This window comes from Glycine max, chromosome 19 (assembly GCF_000004515.6).
Source record: "Glycine max cultivar Williams 82 chromosome 19, Glycine_max_v4.0, whole genome shotgun sequence".
NCBI lineage: Eukaryota > Viridiplantae > Streptophyta > Magnoliopsida > Fabales > Fabaceae > Glycine > Glycine max.
The window spans coordinates 31,103,647-31,121,785 of NC_038255.2; the positions used below are offsets into that span (position 1 = coordinate 31,103,647).

Consider the following 18,139-nt stretch of genomic DNA (forward strand, 5'->3'; position numbering starts at 1 on the left):
TCCCATAATTGGAGGGGTGAAGTTTATTTCCTGCTCTTAAAACATTGAATGTTTCTGATTGTCATAGTCTGATGTCTTTGCCACTGGATGTTACAAATTTTCCTGAATTAGAAACTCGATCTGTTTGTTCAAGACTGTGTTAATCTGGACTTGGATCTCTGGAAGGACCACCATGAAGAACGAAGTCCCATGCTGAAGTTAAAATGTGTTGGATTTTGGGGTTTACCGCAACTGGTGGCCTTACCTCAATGGCTTCAAGAAACTGCCAACTCCTTACAGACCTTGTTCATTAAAAACTGCGACAATCTTGAAATGCTTCCGAAGTGGTTGTCAACTCTGATTAATCTTAAATCACATCTTATATCAGATTGTCCAAAGCTTATATCTCTCCCGGATAACATCCATCACCTCACGCACTTGAAAGGTTGAGAATCTTCGGTTGTTCTGAACTATGTAGAAAATGCCAGCCCCATGTCGGTGAGTTTTGGTCCAAAATATCACATATCAAACACGTCATCATCATTGAAGAACCAGAAAAGCCGGAAGAAGAAGAAGACGAATAGGAATGATTTGTTGAGACATATAAGCGCTGAATCTCCTTTGGCAACCCCTAGATGGTGATCAGGAATCGTCAGACGTGAAAAAAGAGGCGACCATGATGTTTTATTTATTGTGTTGGACGTGATTCACTTAATGAAAATCGATTATGGGTGAAGTTACCCTGGAGCTGCTTCTGCCTCATGCGAGAATCAATTCTCAGATATCAATGTTGGATTTTTCCATTGTCCATGAAGTTAATGCACGCGTGTGTTTATTTCCACGGCCTATTTTATGTTGTGCTTATTTTTTTGTTGTTCTTTTTATATTCGTATATTTACTGTAATCTCCACTGCCTGTTGTTTTTATACTGTTATTTTTCTGCAGAACAACTATATTTGGTGCTGTTTTAGCATTTTATAAGGTTATTCTGTTAACATTTTATTTGGTGTTGTTGGTTCATAATATCAGTGTTATTATACTGCATGGTTAGGACTAAAGTGTTATTTCTTGGTTCATAATGTTGTTCTTTGCCTGTACTGCAAAAACAGTGGTTAATAACTTAATAAGATAAAAACAAAATAATTTGGTAACTAACTAGCTAATCCTGTAATCACCGAGGAAATTGGAATATTACACACTGCCATTTTGGTAAATTATAATGCAAAAGACATCCACAAACAATTAATATCCATTTTGTTAATTTAACATTCAAAATTAATTTTGATCATTAAATGTGAAAATCAATATATATATATATATATATATATATATATATATATATATATATATATATATATATATAATCACATTATTCTAAAATTACGTTTGATTAGAATCAATGCTACCTACAGAATCACATTGATCTCAGAATCAAATATAAACACACTAATTAATCTAATCACTAACTCTTCGTGAGCATACCATTTTACATCAAATTGTGCTAATTGAATCATTTGTTTAATACTTGCCTCTTTGATTAAATTCTTTTTATCTTCCACTTTTTCTTTCATGAAAACTGAAAATAAATTTGAGATTAAAATTATAATTTTATCCTAAATGGTATATTAAATTGTTAATAATTAATTATTTAAATATATTTAGTCTATAATTTATTTTAATTTTGATTATTATATTTTAAGGATTTAATTTTTTTATCCTTCTAATTTTCATTGTTTTTAGTAATATGATCTTTAAATGTACTTGACAACAAATTCAAATTTCAGAAGCCCAGCCTATTTTCACCAATATACTTGACAGCCTATTGAAATGTCAGTTTTTATTAGAAAACAATATTAAAAATATCTAAGATATAAATTTTGTCTTATCTAGATAATTCTAGTCAATACATCATGGTGTTAGATCAAATTAAGCTAAAAAAAACACATAATTTTTGCAGTTACTTGGAATTCCTAAATTAAATTGGGGTAATATTTTTATGTTATTTATAGGGAAGTCTTTTCTAAAAGTTTAATTAGTTAAAATATTTTTTTTACATTATTGTTCAATAATATTTCAAAATAAGTTTACGTATTAATTAATAATTACAAATCACAGTTTAGACATATTCATAATATTTAATTAAGTTTAGGCACATGCATAAGTTATACATAATGATGTTAAATATAACACTAAAATGTAATTTTAGTTGTAATTAACCACCACGAAACTTGCTTTCCACACAGTCATTGGCGTCTCGATTGTCAACGTCTCTCTTACAAACGTGTTCCACACCCAGCTACCTTCCTCTATAAAATCACTAGGAGAAATTGAAAAACATTCCTAAACCTAAATTTCAACAATTATCAAATTTTAGAACCTCGATTTCAACCTTGCAACCAACATCAAAAGTTCTTGGCAAGAAATTGCGATCAATAAATTAGGATTTTTTTTAAGATAGGTCAAACCTCAAAACAAAATTAGGGATTTATATTTTGGATAAAAAAAAAGGAGAAACAAAAGTATTTAAGCGAAAGGTTTCAAAACTACACCATCACCTCCCCAATGCTTCTTCTTATCACATTTTCAAATATGATTTTTTTTTTTTGTTGCAGACTATTTACACTATTTTGGGTTGTGGAGAATTACAATTCCAACAAAAAAAGTTGGGGATTTAGATATAAATGGAAGGGAGAAGGAGGATGTTAATAGAGGAGAGGTACAAGAAACAGAGGTGGGAACATTGCTGAAAAAATTGGATGAAGAATGGTGCAAAGAAGATGAATGGGTTGAAAAGTAATTTTCCTTTCAATAACATGAGTTAAAGTTAGAATTAACTGTCAACATCTTATTTTCAATGGAGAGATTGAAATTATTAATTTTTTAAATACAACAACTACATGCCTTAATTTTAAAATAAAGAAATCAAAATTATATATTACAAAAAATAAATAGACTAAAATTGCATTTTAGCTTAAATATAATTAATTGGAAGTTTTTTCCTTAGCGGGTAAATAAATCGGTATTTCTACCATAACCGTACCATAAACCAACATATCAAACCTATGTAATAAGTAACTAAAATGAATAACGTTGACAACTTGTACGTGAAAATAACCATAGAAAAACAATAATTGATCCAGTCCAGATTGACGGGACTACAAATCCGATCGAGTTGTTCCGAGTCAAAAACACACCTGATCGAACATAAGACCCAAACCAATCCAGTCATTGGATCACGATTCGACTAATCAAATTGATTGGGATGGTCCGAGTCTTAAAAATTTGATACAAACAAGCATAACTCACTTAACATGGTATAAAATGACATTAGGTGTTCAAGGAAAATTTCGTTGTCTGGCTATAGCAATTACAGTCTACTGCATCTGGCTGTCTAGGAACAAGTTGATTTTTGAAGATTATCAATTTTCTGTAATAGATGTTATTAGTAAGATTAAGTTTCTTATGTATAGATAATCGCACCTGTTGCATTTGTTTTAACATCTTGATATAGGTCTTCTTGTATTAGGGAGACTTTTGATTTTCTTAAGCTGCGGGGTATACCCCATTTATTGTTATATCATTTTAGGTTTAATATAATTTACATTTTTTCCCAAAAAAAATGACATTATGTTACAATTTTGAGGACTGAAATGTATATTTGCTAAAAAAATGTGTCAGTTGGTCATTCATTTAGAAACACTTTGCTAATAATCCGTTGATTGGCAAAAATTATGGATAGGTAGCGATAATTAAAAAAATATAAAATTCAGAAATGCACTTGGGTACATACAGCCTATGTGGCAAAATTACGAGTCAAAACCCTGTTTTAATTATGCTTCCCCCAATTCAAACGAAGCACAACCCTTTCCCTTTGTCTCCTTTTCTCCGTATAAAATACCTTTCATATCCAGATTTTGTTTTTGTTATATAACGAATAAAGATCACTTTTAGCTTTTCTAATTTTTACTTTTTGGGTAAACTTCCGAACAACTCTAGAATAGGATACTAATCTATTTGGAAGACGCATTGGTCCAAATAAAGAAAAGAATGTCTTAGTTTTGGTTACAAGTTTTGTTATTATTATCATTTTTTACTATTAATTCAATAGGGAATCAGCTTTGAGAATAACGTGTCATCGTTTCTCAAGTATTATGTTTCCTTGCTGACCGAGAGATGCTTCTTTACGAGTTGATTTTTTATTTTTTATTTTTATAGCTGATGTTATTCGAATTATTATTAAGCAACAGGTTCAAATTTCATCAATAGAAATTCATATTAATATTTTATAAAATCCTAACCATTATAATATACAGGAGTAGTGATGATAGTCATGAATTTACTCAATTAACCTTGATTCAACTCATAGATGCTTGCCTTCTTTCTTTGATCCATGGTAGCAATAAAATTTCTTCTCTGCAGATTGTTTGTCTCCATATTTTTTCAAAAGAAAAAAAAAAAAAACTCAACTCATACATTCCTTCTTCTCCCTTATACTTTTTCATCTTCCTTTGTTTGCAAAGAACAATCAAGGATTTTGAAAAAGTAGTGTTGACAATTAGTGAGTGTTTTGTGTTCTTATCTCTGCTACGTGTTCTGATTCCTGATAAGATAACCATGGCTGAATCATTTATCTTCAGCATTGTGGAGTCACTCATTGAAAAGCTTGCTTCTCGGGCTTTCCAAGAAGCTTCTGAGGCGCTGGACGTATACGATCATCTACGAGAGTTTGAAAAAACTCTCTCATTAGTCAAGGCAGTGCTGCTAGATGCTGAGCAAAAGCAGGAGCATAACCATGAGCTTCGGCAATGGCTGAGGCAGCTCAAAAGTGTCTTCTATGATGCCGAAGATGTGTTGGATGAATTTGAGTGCCAAACACTGCGAAAGCAAGTGCTCAAAGTTCATGGTAACATCAAAGACGAGGTAAGCCACTTCTTCTCAAGTTCTAATCCACTTGTTTTTCATTGCAAGATGGCTCAGAAAATCAAAGATTGCAGCAAGAGGCTAGACAAGGTTGCAGCTGATAGGCACAAGTTTGGTCTCCGAATAATTGATGTTGACACACGAGTTAAAATCATCAATTCTGCTAATGTTGCTGATGCTCCTCTTTCCCAACAGAATTTAAACTTGGTCGATTTAGAGCAATTACAAAATCAATTGAGAAAAGGAAACTTGCTGGTAAAAAATTCTTACTTGTCTTGGATGACGTATGGAATGATGATCTTGTTAAATGGGTTGAGTTGAGGAATTTAATACAAGAAGGGGTTGCTGCAGGAAGTAAAATTCTGGTGACTACACGTATTGATTCCATTGCTTCCATGATGGGCACCGTTACCTCTCACAAGTTACAAAGCCTTTCTCCGGAGGATTGTTACAAATGCAGGAACAAGGGGGAAGAACACCCTAGCTTCGAGGGCTAGGAACCTCCATAAGAGAGAAAGATAAGGAAGGAAAACTTGTATTATTTTTCTGTTGTCCTCTATTACATACTAAGCATCCCTTATATAGAGGCATTAACCAAGGTTGCTACTACGAAAACAGAAGGTGCTAGAATGCCAAAATAAAATAACAGAAAAGTGGAAAATGGCAACAATGCAGTGTTGCACGATGGGAAGCAACATGCCACAACATATTCCATATGAACCAATATCCTAGCTCAGCACCTTCTAACAAATTTTGTTAAAGGGAATCCACCCAGGGGTTTGTGCCCTTAGTGGTGCTTTTTCTGGTTTGTTTTGTCCATCCTAACATTCCCTGGCCCATCAAAAACACCTTGTCCTCAAGGTGTCGGGGCTTCAAACTATGGCTACCAAAAGTAATACCAGGGTCCCAAGGTCTGTTGCGGCAAAACTCACTCAGTTTAGCACCTATCCATAGTGCAAAGACAATGAGTATGCACTTGCGTGAGACCATGATAGTCCCAAAGAATCTAGGTCCCAGCTCAAACAGCGCGATGTCTCAATGTTCTCCATGCTTGGTGTGAGGAGCTGTGGTATGGCCATAATGAAGGATAGCACTGAAGAGGTTGTCGGAAATGGGAATAGCGGCACAAGCGTGACCAAAAGTGGGAAGATGCAAAGCATGCCTAGGAAGCGAACCCGACAATGGTGGAAGGGATGGTTGTGCGGATGGAGGCTCCGTTGGCATGGGAAGCGGAGGCGGCATGGCTGGCGAAGGTGGCATGGTCGTGGGTGCGGTGAGCGTGGGTGATGGAGTCGGCTTGAGCGGCGGAGGCAACGGTGGAGGCAGTAGTGGAGTCCGCGGCAGAGTCAGTATTGGAGTGTGGGTGAGGAATGTCTGTGCAGAGAAAGAAGATGGAGGTGGAGTCGGCATGGGCGGCGGAGGTGGCGGTGGTGACTGCACAAAGGATGATGGGTAGTGGTGGATGGTTCTCGGAGGCAGTTTTAGGAGAAGGGCATTCAATTGGGAGTCGAGGCGGCGTTGAGCCGCATCAAGTTTGGCCAAGGCGGCCTCAAGGCGGTCTACACCCGCGGGAGAAGGTTCTGCGTCCGCCATTTGAGGTGGGTGCTGAAATGGGAGAAACATAGCTGGTTTCCGAAATGAACACTACTAAAAAAATGAGTTTTAACATCGTCCTATTAACATCGGTTATTTGAAAACCGATGTTGTAAGTGTTTAACGACATTGGTTTTCAAATAACTAATGTTAATATAAATTCTTTTTCTTTAATTATTTATATATATATATATTAAAAAATTATATATTGAGTTATTAATTATATTTTAATTAAAAAATATAATAATTAATAAACAATAACAAATTCAAAAGATAAACATTTAAAAATTAAATTAAATTTTTAAAATAAATTCTGTAATTTTAATTTTATTATTTCATGATTATCATTTAAATATAACACACATTTATATAAATTATTGTATATTAGTGCATTTGAAAATTAAAAAAAAAACTATTTTTAATAATAAAGTTTAACTTTTATAGAACTTTTATAGAATGTTGGTAAAAACAATTATATCATAAAAAAATTAAAATTTATTAATAATATATTTTATTTAATTATTATAAAAATAAAAAATTTAGTTTTTTTCTTCTTAAAAAGGTCATAGTTTTCAATACTTATCATAGTTCTACTTTGCCTATGCTTTGTTGGCTGTTGTATTTATTTTCTGATTCTTATTATTTTAGTTTAACCAGGCACAAGGATTTAAAGAGCAAGGACACCAAAAAAAAAATATTCGTTAATAAAATTCTAAAATTAATTTATTTTAAAGGGAAAATGTTTATCCTTAAACAAAAGAACATTACTACAAATTATTATTATTATTATTAAGTTAATTAATTACTGTATTATTCAAAGACAGATTACAATGAGATAATATAGGAGTTAATGTTATAAAAAAAGCCATGTGTCTATATTCTGAACTTTTTTTTCACCTTGAGAGAGAGATACTGGTGCCAGAGCTATGTGAGTATATTGTTGCCACTATCTCTTCCCTCCCTCCGCACTCACTCTACATCGTTTTTAGGGTTTGCACTCTCTACTCTTTATCTCTTCATTCCTTCTTCTTACATCTTTTCTTCTCATTTTTAATGTTTTCTTTCTTTCTTCTTTTTTCTCTCGCCATTGTAATAGAATATCACGATTTTCGTTTCGCTAATTCGTGAAAGAAAGATTCCCACAGAATTGTACGAATTATTGTTCATTTTTTTGCTTGTTCATTGTATTGAATCTTGAATTGTCCATTTGGATAGTTTGAAGAGACTCATATTTTTATGGTAGATCCATGCTTTAAGGTTAACATTATTTTGTTTGATTTGATAAAATTTTGGTACAGTGCATTTCTGGTTGTTCTCTGAGTGCATACTTGATTATTGGGTAATTAATGTCATCGATTTCATGTCGTGTACTTGGACACCAATGCGAAATGCTGCTGAAATTTCATCAAATTTAACAAAATAAGATAAACCTTGATGCTTGAATCTACCATAAAAAAGTGTCTTCCTAAATGGGATAGGGCCACACCTTAAATGAAAAAGTGAGATTTCATGCATTGAATGAGTTTCGGAGTATGACAGCGTTATTATTTAGATGGATCGAAGTTGGATGAATGAAAGTCGCTTGAGCCCTGCGTATGAGGAAGAAGTGAAACAGTTCTTACAATTTGCTTCAGAAAGAAGTCAATCAGATGAAAACGGGAATTTTTTTGTCCATGCATAAATTGTTTGAATGGAAGACGACAAAAAGTCAACGACATACGGGAGCATCTGTTGTGTGATGAAATTATACTTATATTTTAGTTGGGAAATGGTAATTTTTAATTCACCAAATTTCATTTTGTTATGATTGCTAATATATTATTAAGTTATGTTTTATTATATAATGCAGTATTTCACTAATGTTAGACCATTGGAACCAGAGAGATTGAAGGCGCTTCGCATCCAGTGGGCAAAGTACTATTTGAAAGTTAAAAATGAAACTTAAGATGTTTAGACAATTTTGTAATTGTAGTTTATATTTACTTACTTTACATTTTTTACGATTCATGTTTCAACATTAAATATGCTTTAAATTCATAGTATTTAGTAAATTTCTCATGGAATTTCTAGTAAAACTATTTCAAAACAAAATGAAAATTATATGTTGTGTGGTCTGATTTTAAAATTTGCAGGTTAATTTTGGATTTATTTAAAAAACAGAAAACAAATTAAAAAAAAGTTCTAAAACATCGGTTTTTTAAAAAACCGATGTTATAAGTGACATTTAACATCAGTTTTTTTAAAAATCGATGTTGTAAGTGACATTTATCATCAGTTTTTTAAAAATTCAATGTTGATATGCAGATTTATAACTTTTTTTCATAATTCTTATCATATAACATTGGCTATTTAAATAACTAATGTTGTATTTATTAGTTAACATTGGTTTTGAAAAACCGATGTTAACACTAGTTTCCACATCGGTACTTTCAACATCGGTTAATAACCGATATTGAAAGTCTTAAATAACCGATATAAAAGCCTTATTTTCTAGTAGTGGAAGGAGAAGTTCCTTCGGTATCGAACAAGCTTAGCAAACGTTTGCAGATGCTCTCAAAATCAATCCCAAGGGATTGAGCTGAATGTACAAAAGGATGAGGGGTTTGTGACAAGGAATGGGATGAGTGCTACGGAAATGGTTGCTGGTGGTTGGCTGTGTGGAAAGGATGGCAAGGGAAGGGGTGGTTCAACGGATGGTATGGGTTGCAATGGTTGGAGCTATAATGGCAGCCACAGAAGCTCCATTTAGCGAGTGGTGTGGATGGTGGTAGTGGAAGTTGGTATGGTAGCCATGGAAGACAACCATGAGCTCTCAATGAAAGCACCAAATGCTACAAACGCAGGAACAATGGGGAAGAATAACCTAGCTTCGAGGGCTAGGAACCTCCATAAGAGAGAAAAATAAGGAAGGAAAACTTGTATTATTTTTTTGCTGTCCTCTATTGCATACTAAGCATCCCTTATATAGAGGCACTAGCCAAGGTTGCTGCTACGAAAACAGAAGGTGCTAGAATGCCAAAAGAAATTAACAGAAAAGTGGAAAATGACAACAATGCAGTGTTTCATGATGGGAAGCAACATGCCAACAACATATTCCATATGAACCAATATCCTCCTGACAGCTCAGCACCTTCTAACAAATTCTGTTAAAGGGAATCCACCTAGGGGTTTGTGCCCTTAGTGGTGCTTTTGTTGGTTTGTTTTGTTCCTCATAACAAGGATTCATTATCTCTTTTTGTCAAATGGGCCTTTAAAGAAGGTGAAGAGGAAAAACATCCTCATTTGGTAAATATTACGGAAGAAATTGTGAAAAAATGCAGAGGGGTTCCATTGGCTGTGAGAACATTGAGGAGTTTACTATTTTCAATGTCTGAGGCAAATGAGTGGGAATATGTGAGAGACAATGAAATTTGGAATTTTCCACAAAAAAAAAGATGACATTTTACTTGCACTTAAATTAAGTTATGATTTCTTGCCCTCCTATTTAAGGCAATGTTTTGCATTGTTTTTGCTTTACCCAAAGGATTATCAATTTATTAGTGATGAGGTAGCTAAGCTTTGGGGGGCACTTGGTCTCTTTGCATCACCTAGAAAGAATGAGACATCGGAAGATGTTGTCAAATAGTATCTGGATGAATTACTGTCAAGATCTTTCCTTCAAGATTTTGTCAATTTAGGCACTATTTACCAATTTAAAATTCATGATTTGGTGCATGATCTTGCTCTGTTTGTTGCAAAAGATGAGTGCCTACTTATAAAGTCCCACATTCAAAATAATCCTGTGAATATTCGGCATCTTTCTTTTGCTGAATACAATTTTATTGGAAATTCATTCACCTCAAAATCGGTAGCTGTGAGAACCATAATGTTTCCAAATGGTGCACAAGGAGCCAACATTGAAGCTTTGCTAAATACTTGTGTGTCAAAGTTCAAATTATTGCGGAGTGAATAGGAAATTTAGTCCCTGAGATTGTAACCATTTTGCATATTAGTCCCTAACTTAAATTTTAATTCAAAATAGTCCCTATCTTTACATCCGTTATGCAAATAAGTCCCTGCTGTTAAAATCTAATTTCCTTCGTTAGTCAAATGTCTATTTGGCAAACCTCAGTCCACGTAAGCAACCCAATGTGGCAAGTTTGAGTCCAAGTCAACAATCCCATGTGGCAAGGACTGAATTGAAAAATTAGGAAAAGTTAGGTTAAAAAGCAATAAAAAATTAAGTAAACGCATTTTCCCCCACAACGCGGTTTCATTGTCTGACTGCTTGTAGGGTTTTTTAACTGTTTGCAGTTTGCTCTTCCCTCCACTGCAATCCCTTTGTCGGTGATTGTGAGTCTTCGCGCTTGGCAGTCAAGTTGGTGGTTTTTTTGCGTTCATTTTCATTTGCATTGTTTTGGTGGATTCATTTGGGGTTTTATATGTTCAAGGGTTTTCATTTGCATTGTCTTCGCGCTTCGCAGGGATGTTTATGGTCCTTTATTATTTTCATTTATGATGCTCTATTTTTATAGATGACATTGCATGTTGTTGTGTGATGTGCCTATGTTTGAGTTTGAGTTAGGTTTTTTATTTCCTAATATATGACAATGTTTGTGGTTTCTGATTGTGTAGAATGAATGACAATATAACTTTAATATTGCACCATGGAGGAAGATTCACTCCACGTGCCAGAGATGGAAAGGTTGAATATATAGGCGGAGAATTTGACGTTTGGGAGGATATATCTGCAGATTGCCTGAATGCATTTATCTTATATGATCTGGTGAAAGCTTGTAAGAAGTATAACAATATAGGAGATTGTTTTTGGTTGATTGATAAGGACTTAGATTTTAATCATGGGTTAAGGAGTTGTACAACTGATAGAGATATATCACACTTAGTGAGGGATGCTTTTGAAAATAAGAACGAGATAAATGTTTATTTTCATCATGAAGTAGATCCAATTTTAGAAGAAGTCCCATAGATGTTGTACTTGGGATGTGATTCAATTCCAGAAGCTGTTGAGAATGAGGATGATTTAGATGATGTACATGTTGTTGGCCATGAGGAAGGTAAGTTTTAATTCATCTGTACTTGGTCCAACATGGTTACCATAATTAATTAATATGATTAATTTTTACTTGATCACCATTGATGCAGATGTTGGTGGTGGAGGGAGAGAGGTTGGTGCTGGTGAGCATGTTGGTGCTGGAGAGCAGAGAGATGCTGGTGAGCAGAGGGATGTTGATGCTGGTGAGAAGAGAGATGGTAGTGGTGAAGAGAGAGATGTTGGTGGTAGTGAGGAGGAAAAGGAAGTTGACAGTGATGAGTGGTTTACAAATTTCTCTTGTATGATGAATGAAGTTGAAGTTGAGACATATGGTTATCATTCAGAGGAGTTGAAAATCCCCATTAGTAGTCATGATGAAGATGAGGATGTTGAAGTTTATCCTCAATATAGTCAAAGTAGTGGAGTTGGTGAACAGAAGTTGGAAATAGGGATGAAGTTTGGTACTCTGGATGAATTTAAATCTGCCTTGAGGGAGTATAGCATATTCATGGGCAGGGAGTTCAAGTGGAAGAAGAATGATAAACTGAGGGCTAGAGCAAAATGCAAGAAGGCATCTTCTGATTGGGAGATCTACTGTGCAAAGAATGAAGTTAGAAACTCTTTTCAGATAAAGTCATTTAAGCATAACCATAATTGCTGCAGAGAAGTGAACAACAAACAAGCAAATAGACAGTGGGTGGTCAACAAACTTGAGGGTAAACTCAGAATGCAGCCAACCCTTAAATGTGTTGAAGCTTTGGATTATTTCAAGCAAGAGTTTGGAGTTCACATTGAAGTTACAAAAACGTGGAGAGCCATGAAAGAAGCAAAGCAACTAGTGGAAGGGAATGGGAGGAAACAATATGCCAAAGTATTTGATTATGCACATGAGTTGTTGAGGAGCAATCCTGGATCAACAGTTAACATCAACACAGTGCCAAGTCCAGAAGGTCCACCACAATTTCAGAGGCTATATATTTGTCTTGCTGGTTGTAAGAAGGGGTTTGTTGCTGGATGTAGACCATTCATAGGTCTAGATGGATGTTTCCTAAAGAGTGCATTTGGAGGAAACTTGCTCTCTGCTATTGGGGTTAATGGTAATAACCACATCTTTGTTATTGCTTATGCTGTGGTGAACATTGAGAACAAAGACAATTGGAAATGGTTTTTAACTTTGTTGCATGAAGATGATCTTGGGGATTACATATAGAATGGGTGGAATTTCATGTCAGACATGAAAAAGGTATGACATGGTGTGATTTTCAATTATTATCATAAGTTAGGTATTTAATTGAAGTTAATGACATAAGTTAGGGACTAGTCCAGAAGTATTTACTAGATTGCTGCATTTTTCAGGGACTTATTCCAGCTTTACAGGAATCGTGCCTGGTGCACCTCATAGATTCTGTGTCTTGCATCTTTGGCAAAATTTTACAAAGCAATGGAAAAGCAAGGAACTTAAAGGAATTGTCTGGCAATGTGCAAAATCCACTACTATTGTTGAGTTTGAAGGCCATATGGCCCATTTGAAGACAATCAACTGCTAGGCTTGGGAGTACTTGAATAAATGGCCCAAGCAAGCATGGACAAAAGCCCATTTCAGTACAACACCCAAAGTGGACAACATATGCAACAACAAATGTGAGGTATTTAATTCCAGGATTCTGTAGTATAGGTGCAAGCCTATTATCACCATGCTTGAAGAAATTAGAAGTTACATCATGAGAACCATGGCTGCCTGCAAGGTTAAACTTCCTGGAAAGCTTGGACCATTATGTCCAGTTCAGTACAAAAGACTAGAAAAAGAGATTCATTTTGCTAATGAATGGACTCCAATTTGGTGTGGTGATAACATGGGCCTGCGATATGAGGTCCACATGTGGGGGAATAAGGTTGAGGTCAATTTAGCTGAATGGACATGCACTTGTAGAGTATGGCAACTAACAGGTTGTGTTCTTTACACTTTTTTTTCATTCCTAACCTAAATGTGTGGTGATTTTACAACTTTGATGTAGGGATGCCATGATGACATGCCATTGCAACAATAACTCACAAAGAAGGGAAGCCTGAGGACATGTGTCATGAGTGGCTGTCAATAGAGGCTTATAATAAGACATACCAGCATTTTATTGAACCAGTCCAAGGACCACAATATTAGGCCTAGACACAGTATGCACACCCTGTTCCACCACATAAAAGGGTCCAAAGAGGAAGGCCTAAGAAAAATAGAAGGAGATCTGTAGATGAGGACAATGTCACAAGACATAGGGTAAGGAGGAAATTGGTTGACTTTACATGTGGAAAGTGTGGCCAAACCAATCATAACATCAGAAGCTGCAAAAATATTGGAGTTCATATTAGGCCAAAGAAATATGTTGCACCACCAACTTCAAATGAGGATGACCACCTACTATCTCAAGATGAGCAAGCTTTGAATAAGGCTGAAGAAGCTGCTGCTCATGTTCAACAAGATCCAGTGGAGATTAATTTATCTCAGCCTAATTTGTCACAAGATAGTGACATGGAGTTGATGGTAAATATTTGTCACAACAAAGTATTTTTATCTCAACCTAATTTGTTGCAGCACTCCATTCTTATATATTACAAGTTTTATTCATGTTTGGCATTTGCATGTAGGTCCCTACAACATAACAAGAGCCAAACAAAGGAAGGTTGCTGATAAAGATGATGCAGTATAAAAAATGAAGAAAACTGAAGACCCATTTTTTGTTTTATTTTGATATTAGGATGTGTAGTTGTATATTTTGAAAGCTTCACTGGTATGTGAAATGATGTAAACATTATGGTCTGCTGAACAATTGCTTCTAACTACCATGCTTTGGTATGTCAAACATTATGTGAAATTGATTTAATGTCATGTTTCTTCTCTTTCTTTTATAAATTATACACTGTGTTGGATTTGGAGTTGGAGTAGGACCACCTGGTTTAGTGCTACTTCAATAACTTCAAAAAGCTATACAACAACAAATTATATTTAATAAACTACAAATTTCACCAACAAATTATATTTAATTGAAATGGGTAACTGACAGTAGCAACAAATTTCTTCCTACTACAAATTCTTTAGCAAAACAACAATTACAATATCAAAAGATGCTATTACACATTTTACCTAAAATACATTCCCCCTAAAACTAACATTACAATTAAAAATGAAAAACCTAACAACACAATGCTTGTTAAATTTCTCATTTTCTTCTGCAAAGCTTCAATTTGTAGCCTCAAATCAGCCACTACCATTGCTTCTCTTGAGATAGAAGACAAATTAGAAACTTGGTTTTCTTCTTCAACCCATTGAAAAAATTGACAGTTATCTGGGTCTGTTTAGGGCAATGAACAAGTATAGAATAGCCTTCCTGGGTTCCTCCTTGTTCTTGCAGTTCGAATAGCAGCACTTCTTCCATGGTGGCATTGCTGAATGAAACTACTAGAAAATGCACAACAACTGCCACTTGCAGACATGGAGAAATCAAGTGAACAACAAGAAGCAAAGGGTAGTTACAGACAAGACAAGAAGAAGCAACTGAGCGTCAGAGAAGAAGAAGAAGAAGAAGCAACTCAGTGTGAGAAACCAGCAACTTCGTAAACCCTAATTTATTTAGGGAAGAAGTAGAAGCAAACTTGCGTGAGAGAGGATTTATAAATGCAGACTTCAGTGCCACGTTGGATAGTCTACGTGGCACTGAATTGCCACCAATGCACCTCACTAACGCCGTCACCTGGGAATTTAACGACAATGACTATTTTGCACAAATTATGTAAAGTTAGGGACTATTTTGAATTAAAATTTAAGTTAGGAACTAATATGCAAAATTGTTACAATCTTAGGGACTAAATTGCCTATTCACTCAATTATTGTGAGTTTTGGATTTAAGGGATTCGACATGCAAGACTTTGCCACGTTCCATTGGTAAGTTGAAACACTTGAGATATTTCAGCATTGCGAATAATGGCAACATCAAGAGACTCCCCAATTCTATTTGCAAGCTCCAAAATTTGCAATTGTTGAATGTTTCGGGATGCAAGGAGCTAGAAGCATTTCCCAAAGGATTAAGAAAATTAATAGTCTTCGACATTTGGAGATAACTACAAAGCAACCTGTTTTGCCTTACAGTGAGATTTCCAATTTGATCTCACTTGCACTTCTGTCTATTCAATCATGCCATAATATGGAGTCTATCTTTGGAGGGGTGAAGTTCCCTGCTATTAAAACATTGTATGTTGTTGTCTGTCATAGTGTGAAGTCTTTGCTACTGGATGTTACAAATTTTCCTGAATTAGAAACTCTATTTGTTCAAGACTGTGTTAATTTAGACTTAGATCTGTGGAAGGACCACCATGAAGAACAAAACCCCAAGTTGAAATTAAAACTTGTTGGATTTGGGGATTTACCACAGCTGGTGGCCTTACCTCAATGGCTTGAAGAAACTGCCAACTCCTTACATTCCTTGTTTATGATGAACTGCGACAATCTTGAAATGCTTCCAGAGTGGTTGTCAACTATGACTAATCTGAAAGCACGTACTATATCAGATTGTCCAAAGCTTATATCTCTCCCGGATAACATCCATCACCTCACCACACTTGAATATTTGTATATCGATGGTTGCCTTGAATTATGCAAAAAATATCATCCCCATGTTAGTGAGTTTTGGTCCAAAATATAACATATTAAAGATGTCTTCATTGAAGAACCATAAAAGTTGAAGGAAGAAGAAGACGAATAGGAATGATTTGTTGACACATATAAGCGTTGAAGGTCCTTTGGCAACCCCTGGACGTGGATCAGGAATGGTCAAACGTGAAAAAAGAGGAGACCATGATGTTTGATTTATTGTGTTGGACATGATTCACGTATTGAAAATCGATTTTGGGTGAAGTTACCCTGGAGTTGCTTCTGCATCATGGGAGAATCAATTATCATATTTCAATGTTGGATTTTTCCATTGTCCATCAAGTTAATGCATGCGTGTGTGTTTATTTCCACCACCTATTTTATGTTGTGCTTATTATTTTGTTGTCTTTATACTCGTATATATTTACTGTGATATCCATTGCCTGTTATTTTTATACTGTTATTTTGCTGCAAAATTGCTATATTTGGTGTTTTTTTAGCATTTTATAAGGTTATTCTGTTAACATTTTATTAGGTGTTGTTGGTTCATAATATCAGTGTTATATTGCATGGTTAGGACTAAAGTGATATTTCGTGGTTCATAATGTTGATTCTTTGCCCGTACAACAAAGATAGCGGTTAATAAAATAAAAGCAAAATAATTTGATAACTAACTAGCTAAACCTGTAATTTGTAGAAGCAAGCTTCATGATGATGAATCAAGTTGATTCAAGTAGTTTTGATGATGACAAAGATGATGACAAAAAGCCTAAAGAATGATTTCAAGATTGAGTCAACAAGTTCAAGATCAAGATTAATTTCAAGTTTCATGAGAAGAAATCAAGAAGATTCAAGAATCAAGAAAAGTTTGATTTCAAGATTCAAGAGAAGATGAATTCAAGATTCAAGAGAAGAAATCAAGAAGACTTCACAAGGGAAGTATTGAAAAGATTTTTCAAAAAACAAACATAGCACAATTTTGTTTTTCAAAAGAGTTTTTCTCAAAATTTTCTAAGTTACCAGAGTTTTTACTCTCTGGTAATCGATTACCAGTTTCCTGTAATCGATTACCAGTGGCAAAGTTTGATTTCAAAAGCTTTTAACTGAATTTGTAACGTTCCAATTGTTTTTTAAATGGTGTAATCGATTACAATATATTGGTAATTGATTACCAGTGTATCTGATTACATGGTTTTGGTAATCGATTACCAGTGACAAGTTTGGAATAAAAATCAAGATATGTAACTCTTCCAATGGTTTTCTCAAGATTTGTTCAAGGTTATAACTCTTCCAATGGTTTTCTTGACCAGACATAAAGATTCTATAAAAGTAAGACCTTGACTTGCATTTTAAAAACTTGATATAACTTTTTGCACAATTATAATTTGAAGGGTTATGACTTTTGAATTTGAATTTCCAAAGTTTCGTTGCTGGTAATCGATTACAATCATATGGTAATCGATTACATGTTGAAAATTCAAATTCAAAACCTTTTTCAACAACTATTTCTCAGCCCTGTCTTCTGGTAATCGATTACACTTCCTGGTAATCGATTACCAGAGCCTTGCATGTCTTGAAAGCACTATGTTTTAAGGCAAGACTTGGTCTTTAGTGAATCTTGAAACAAGGCTTTGTTTGTTGAAGCAATCTTGAATTATTCTTGAAGCAAATGCTTATCATTTGAAGCAGCCTTGTTAGATTCTTCTTTGACATCATCAAAATCATGTATACATACATTCACATTCTCCCCCTTTTTGATGATGACAAACATGTGATTTATTCTCGACACCATCAAAGCTTGCATGATTTACATCTCCCCCTTTCTCAAGCAAATTCTTCTTGATATCATCAAAATCTTCATGATTTACATTCTCCCCCATTTTGATGATGACAACCACCTGTAGGTTAGTAGCAACAACAAAGAAAATATCTATTTGCATATAGTTTACTCCCCCTTGGTTTTACAATGATTGCTTATA

At 34.7% G+C, this 18,139-nt stretch overlaps 2 protein-coding genes across 4 annotated transcripts; both read left to right on the forward strand.

Annotated features, from left to right (window-relative positions):
- Nucleotides 1-4,285: 4,285 nt before the first annotated feature.
- LOC102668091 (putative disease resistance protein RGA1) lies at nucleotides 4,286-6,603 on the forward strand. The gene is made up of 2 exons (XM_014771429.2): nucleotides 4,286-5,154; nucleotides 5,251-6,603. Exons 1-2 carry the CDS (start codon nucleotides 4,594-4,596, stop codon nucleotides 5,266-5,268), a joined length of 579 nt encoding a protein of 192 aa, XP_014626915.1. The 5' UTR covers nucleotides 4,286-4,593; the 3' UTR covers nucleotides 5,269-6,603.
- A 3,529-nt stretch (nucleotides 6,604-10,132) lies between these two features.
- On the forward strand, nucleotides 10,133-14,332 carry LOC102667959 (uncharacterized). 3 transcript variants are annotated; one of them, XR_005890095.1, is made up of 5 exons: nucleotides 10,133-11,546; nucleotides 11,635-12,767; nucleotides 12,881-13,471; nucleotides 13,540-14,057; nucleotides 14,162-14,332. XR_005890095.1 is itself a non-coding variant. In XM_041012961.1 (2 exons), the coding sequence occupies exons 1-2, from the start codon at nucleotides 11,459-11,461 to the stop codon at nucleotides 12,732-12,734; spliced, it is 1,188 nt and encodes a 395-aa protein (XP_040868895.1). In that variant the 5' UTR covers nucleotides 10,133-11,458; the 3' UTR covers nucleotides 12,735-12,864. The 3 variants fall into 3 exon arrangements, 1 of the variants encoding a protein (XP_040868895.1); XR_005890094.1 differs by having other exon boundaries at nucleotides 12,881-14,057; XM_041012961.1 differs by lacking the exons at nucleotides 12,881-13,471; nucleotides 13,540-14,057; nucleotides 14,162-14,332 and having other exon boundaries at nucleotides 11,635-12,864.
- The last annotated feature ends 3,807 nt before the right edge of the window (nucleotides 14,333-18,139 follow it).

Bases quoted from the DNA above. Each gene is read 5' to 3' on its own strand.
- LOC102668091 (XM_014771429.2), top strand. From the start codon at position 4,594: ATGGCTGAATCATTTATCTTCAGCATTGTGGAGTCACTCATTGAAAAG.
- LOC102667959 (XM_041012961.1), top strand. From the start codon at position 11,459: ATGTTGTACTTGGGATGTGATTCAATTCCAGAAGCTGTTGAGAATGAG. The intron at 11,547-11,634 runs GTAAGTTTTAAT...CCATTGATGCAG, and splicing joins TGTTGTTGGCCATGAGGAAG to ATGTTGGTGGTGGAGGGAGA.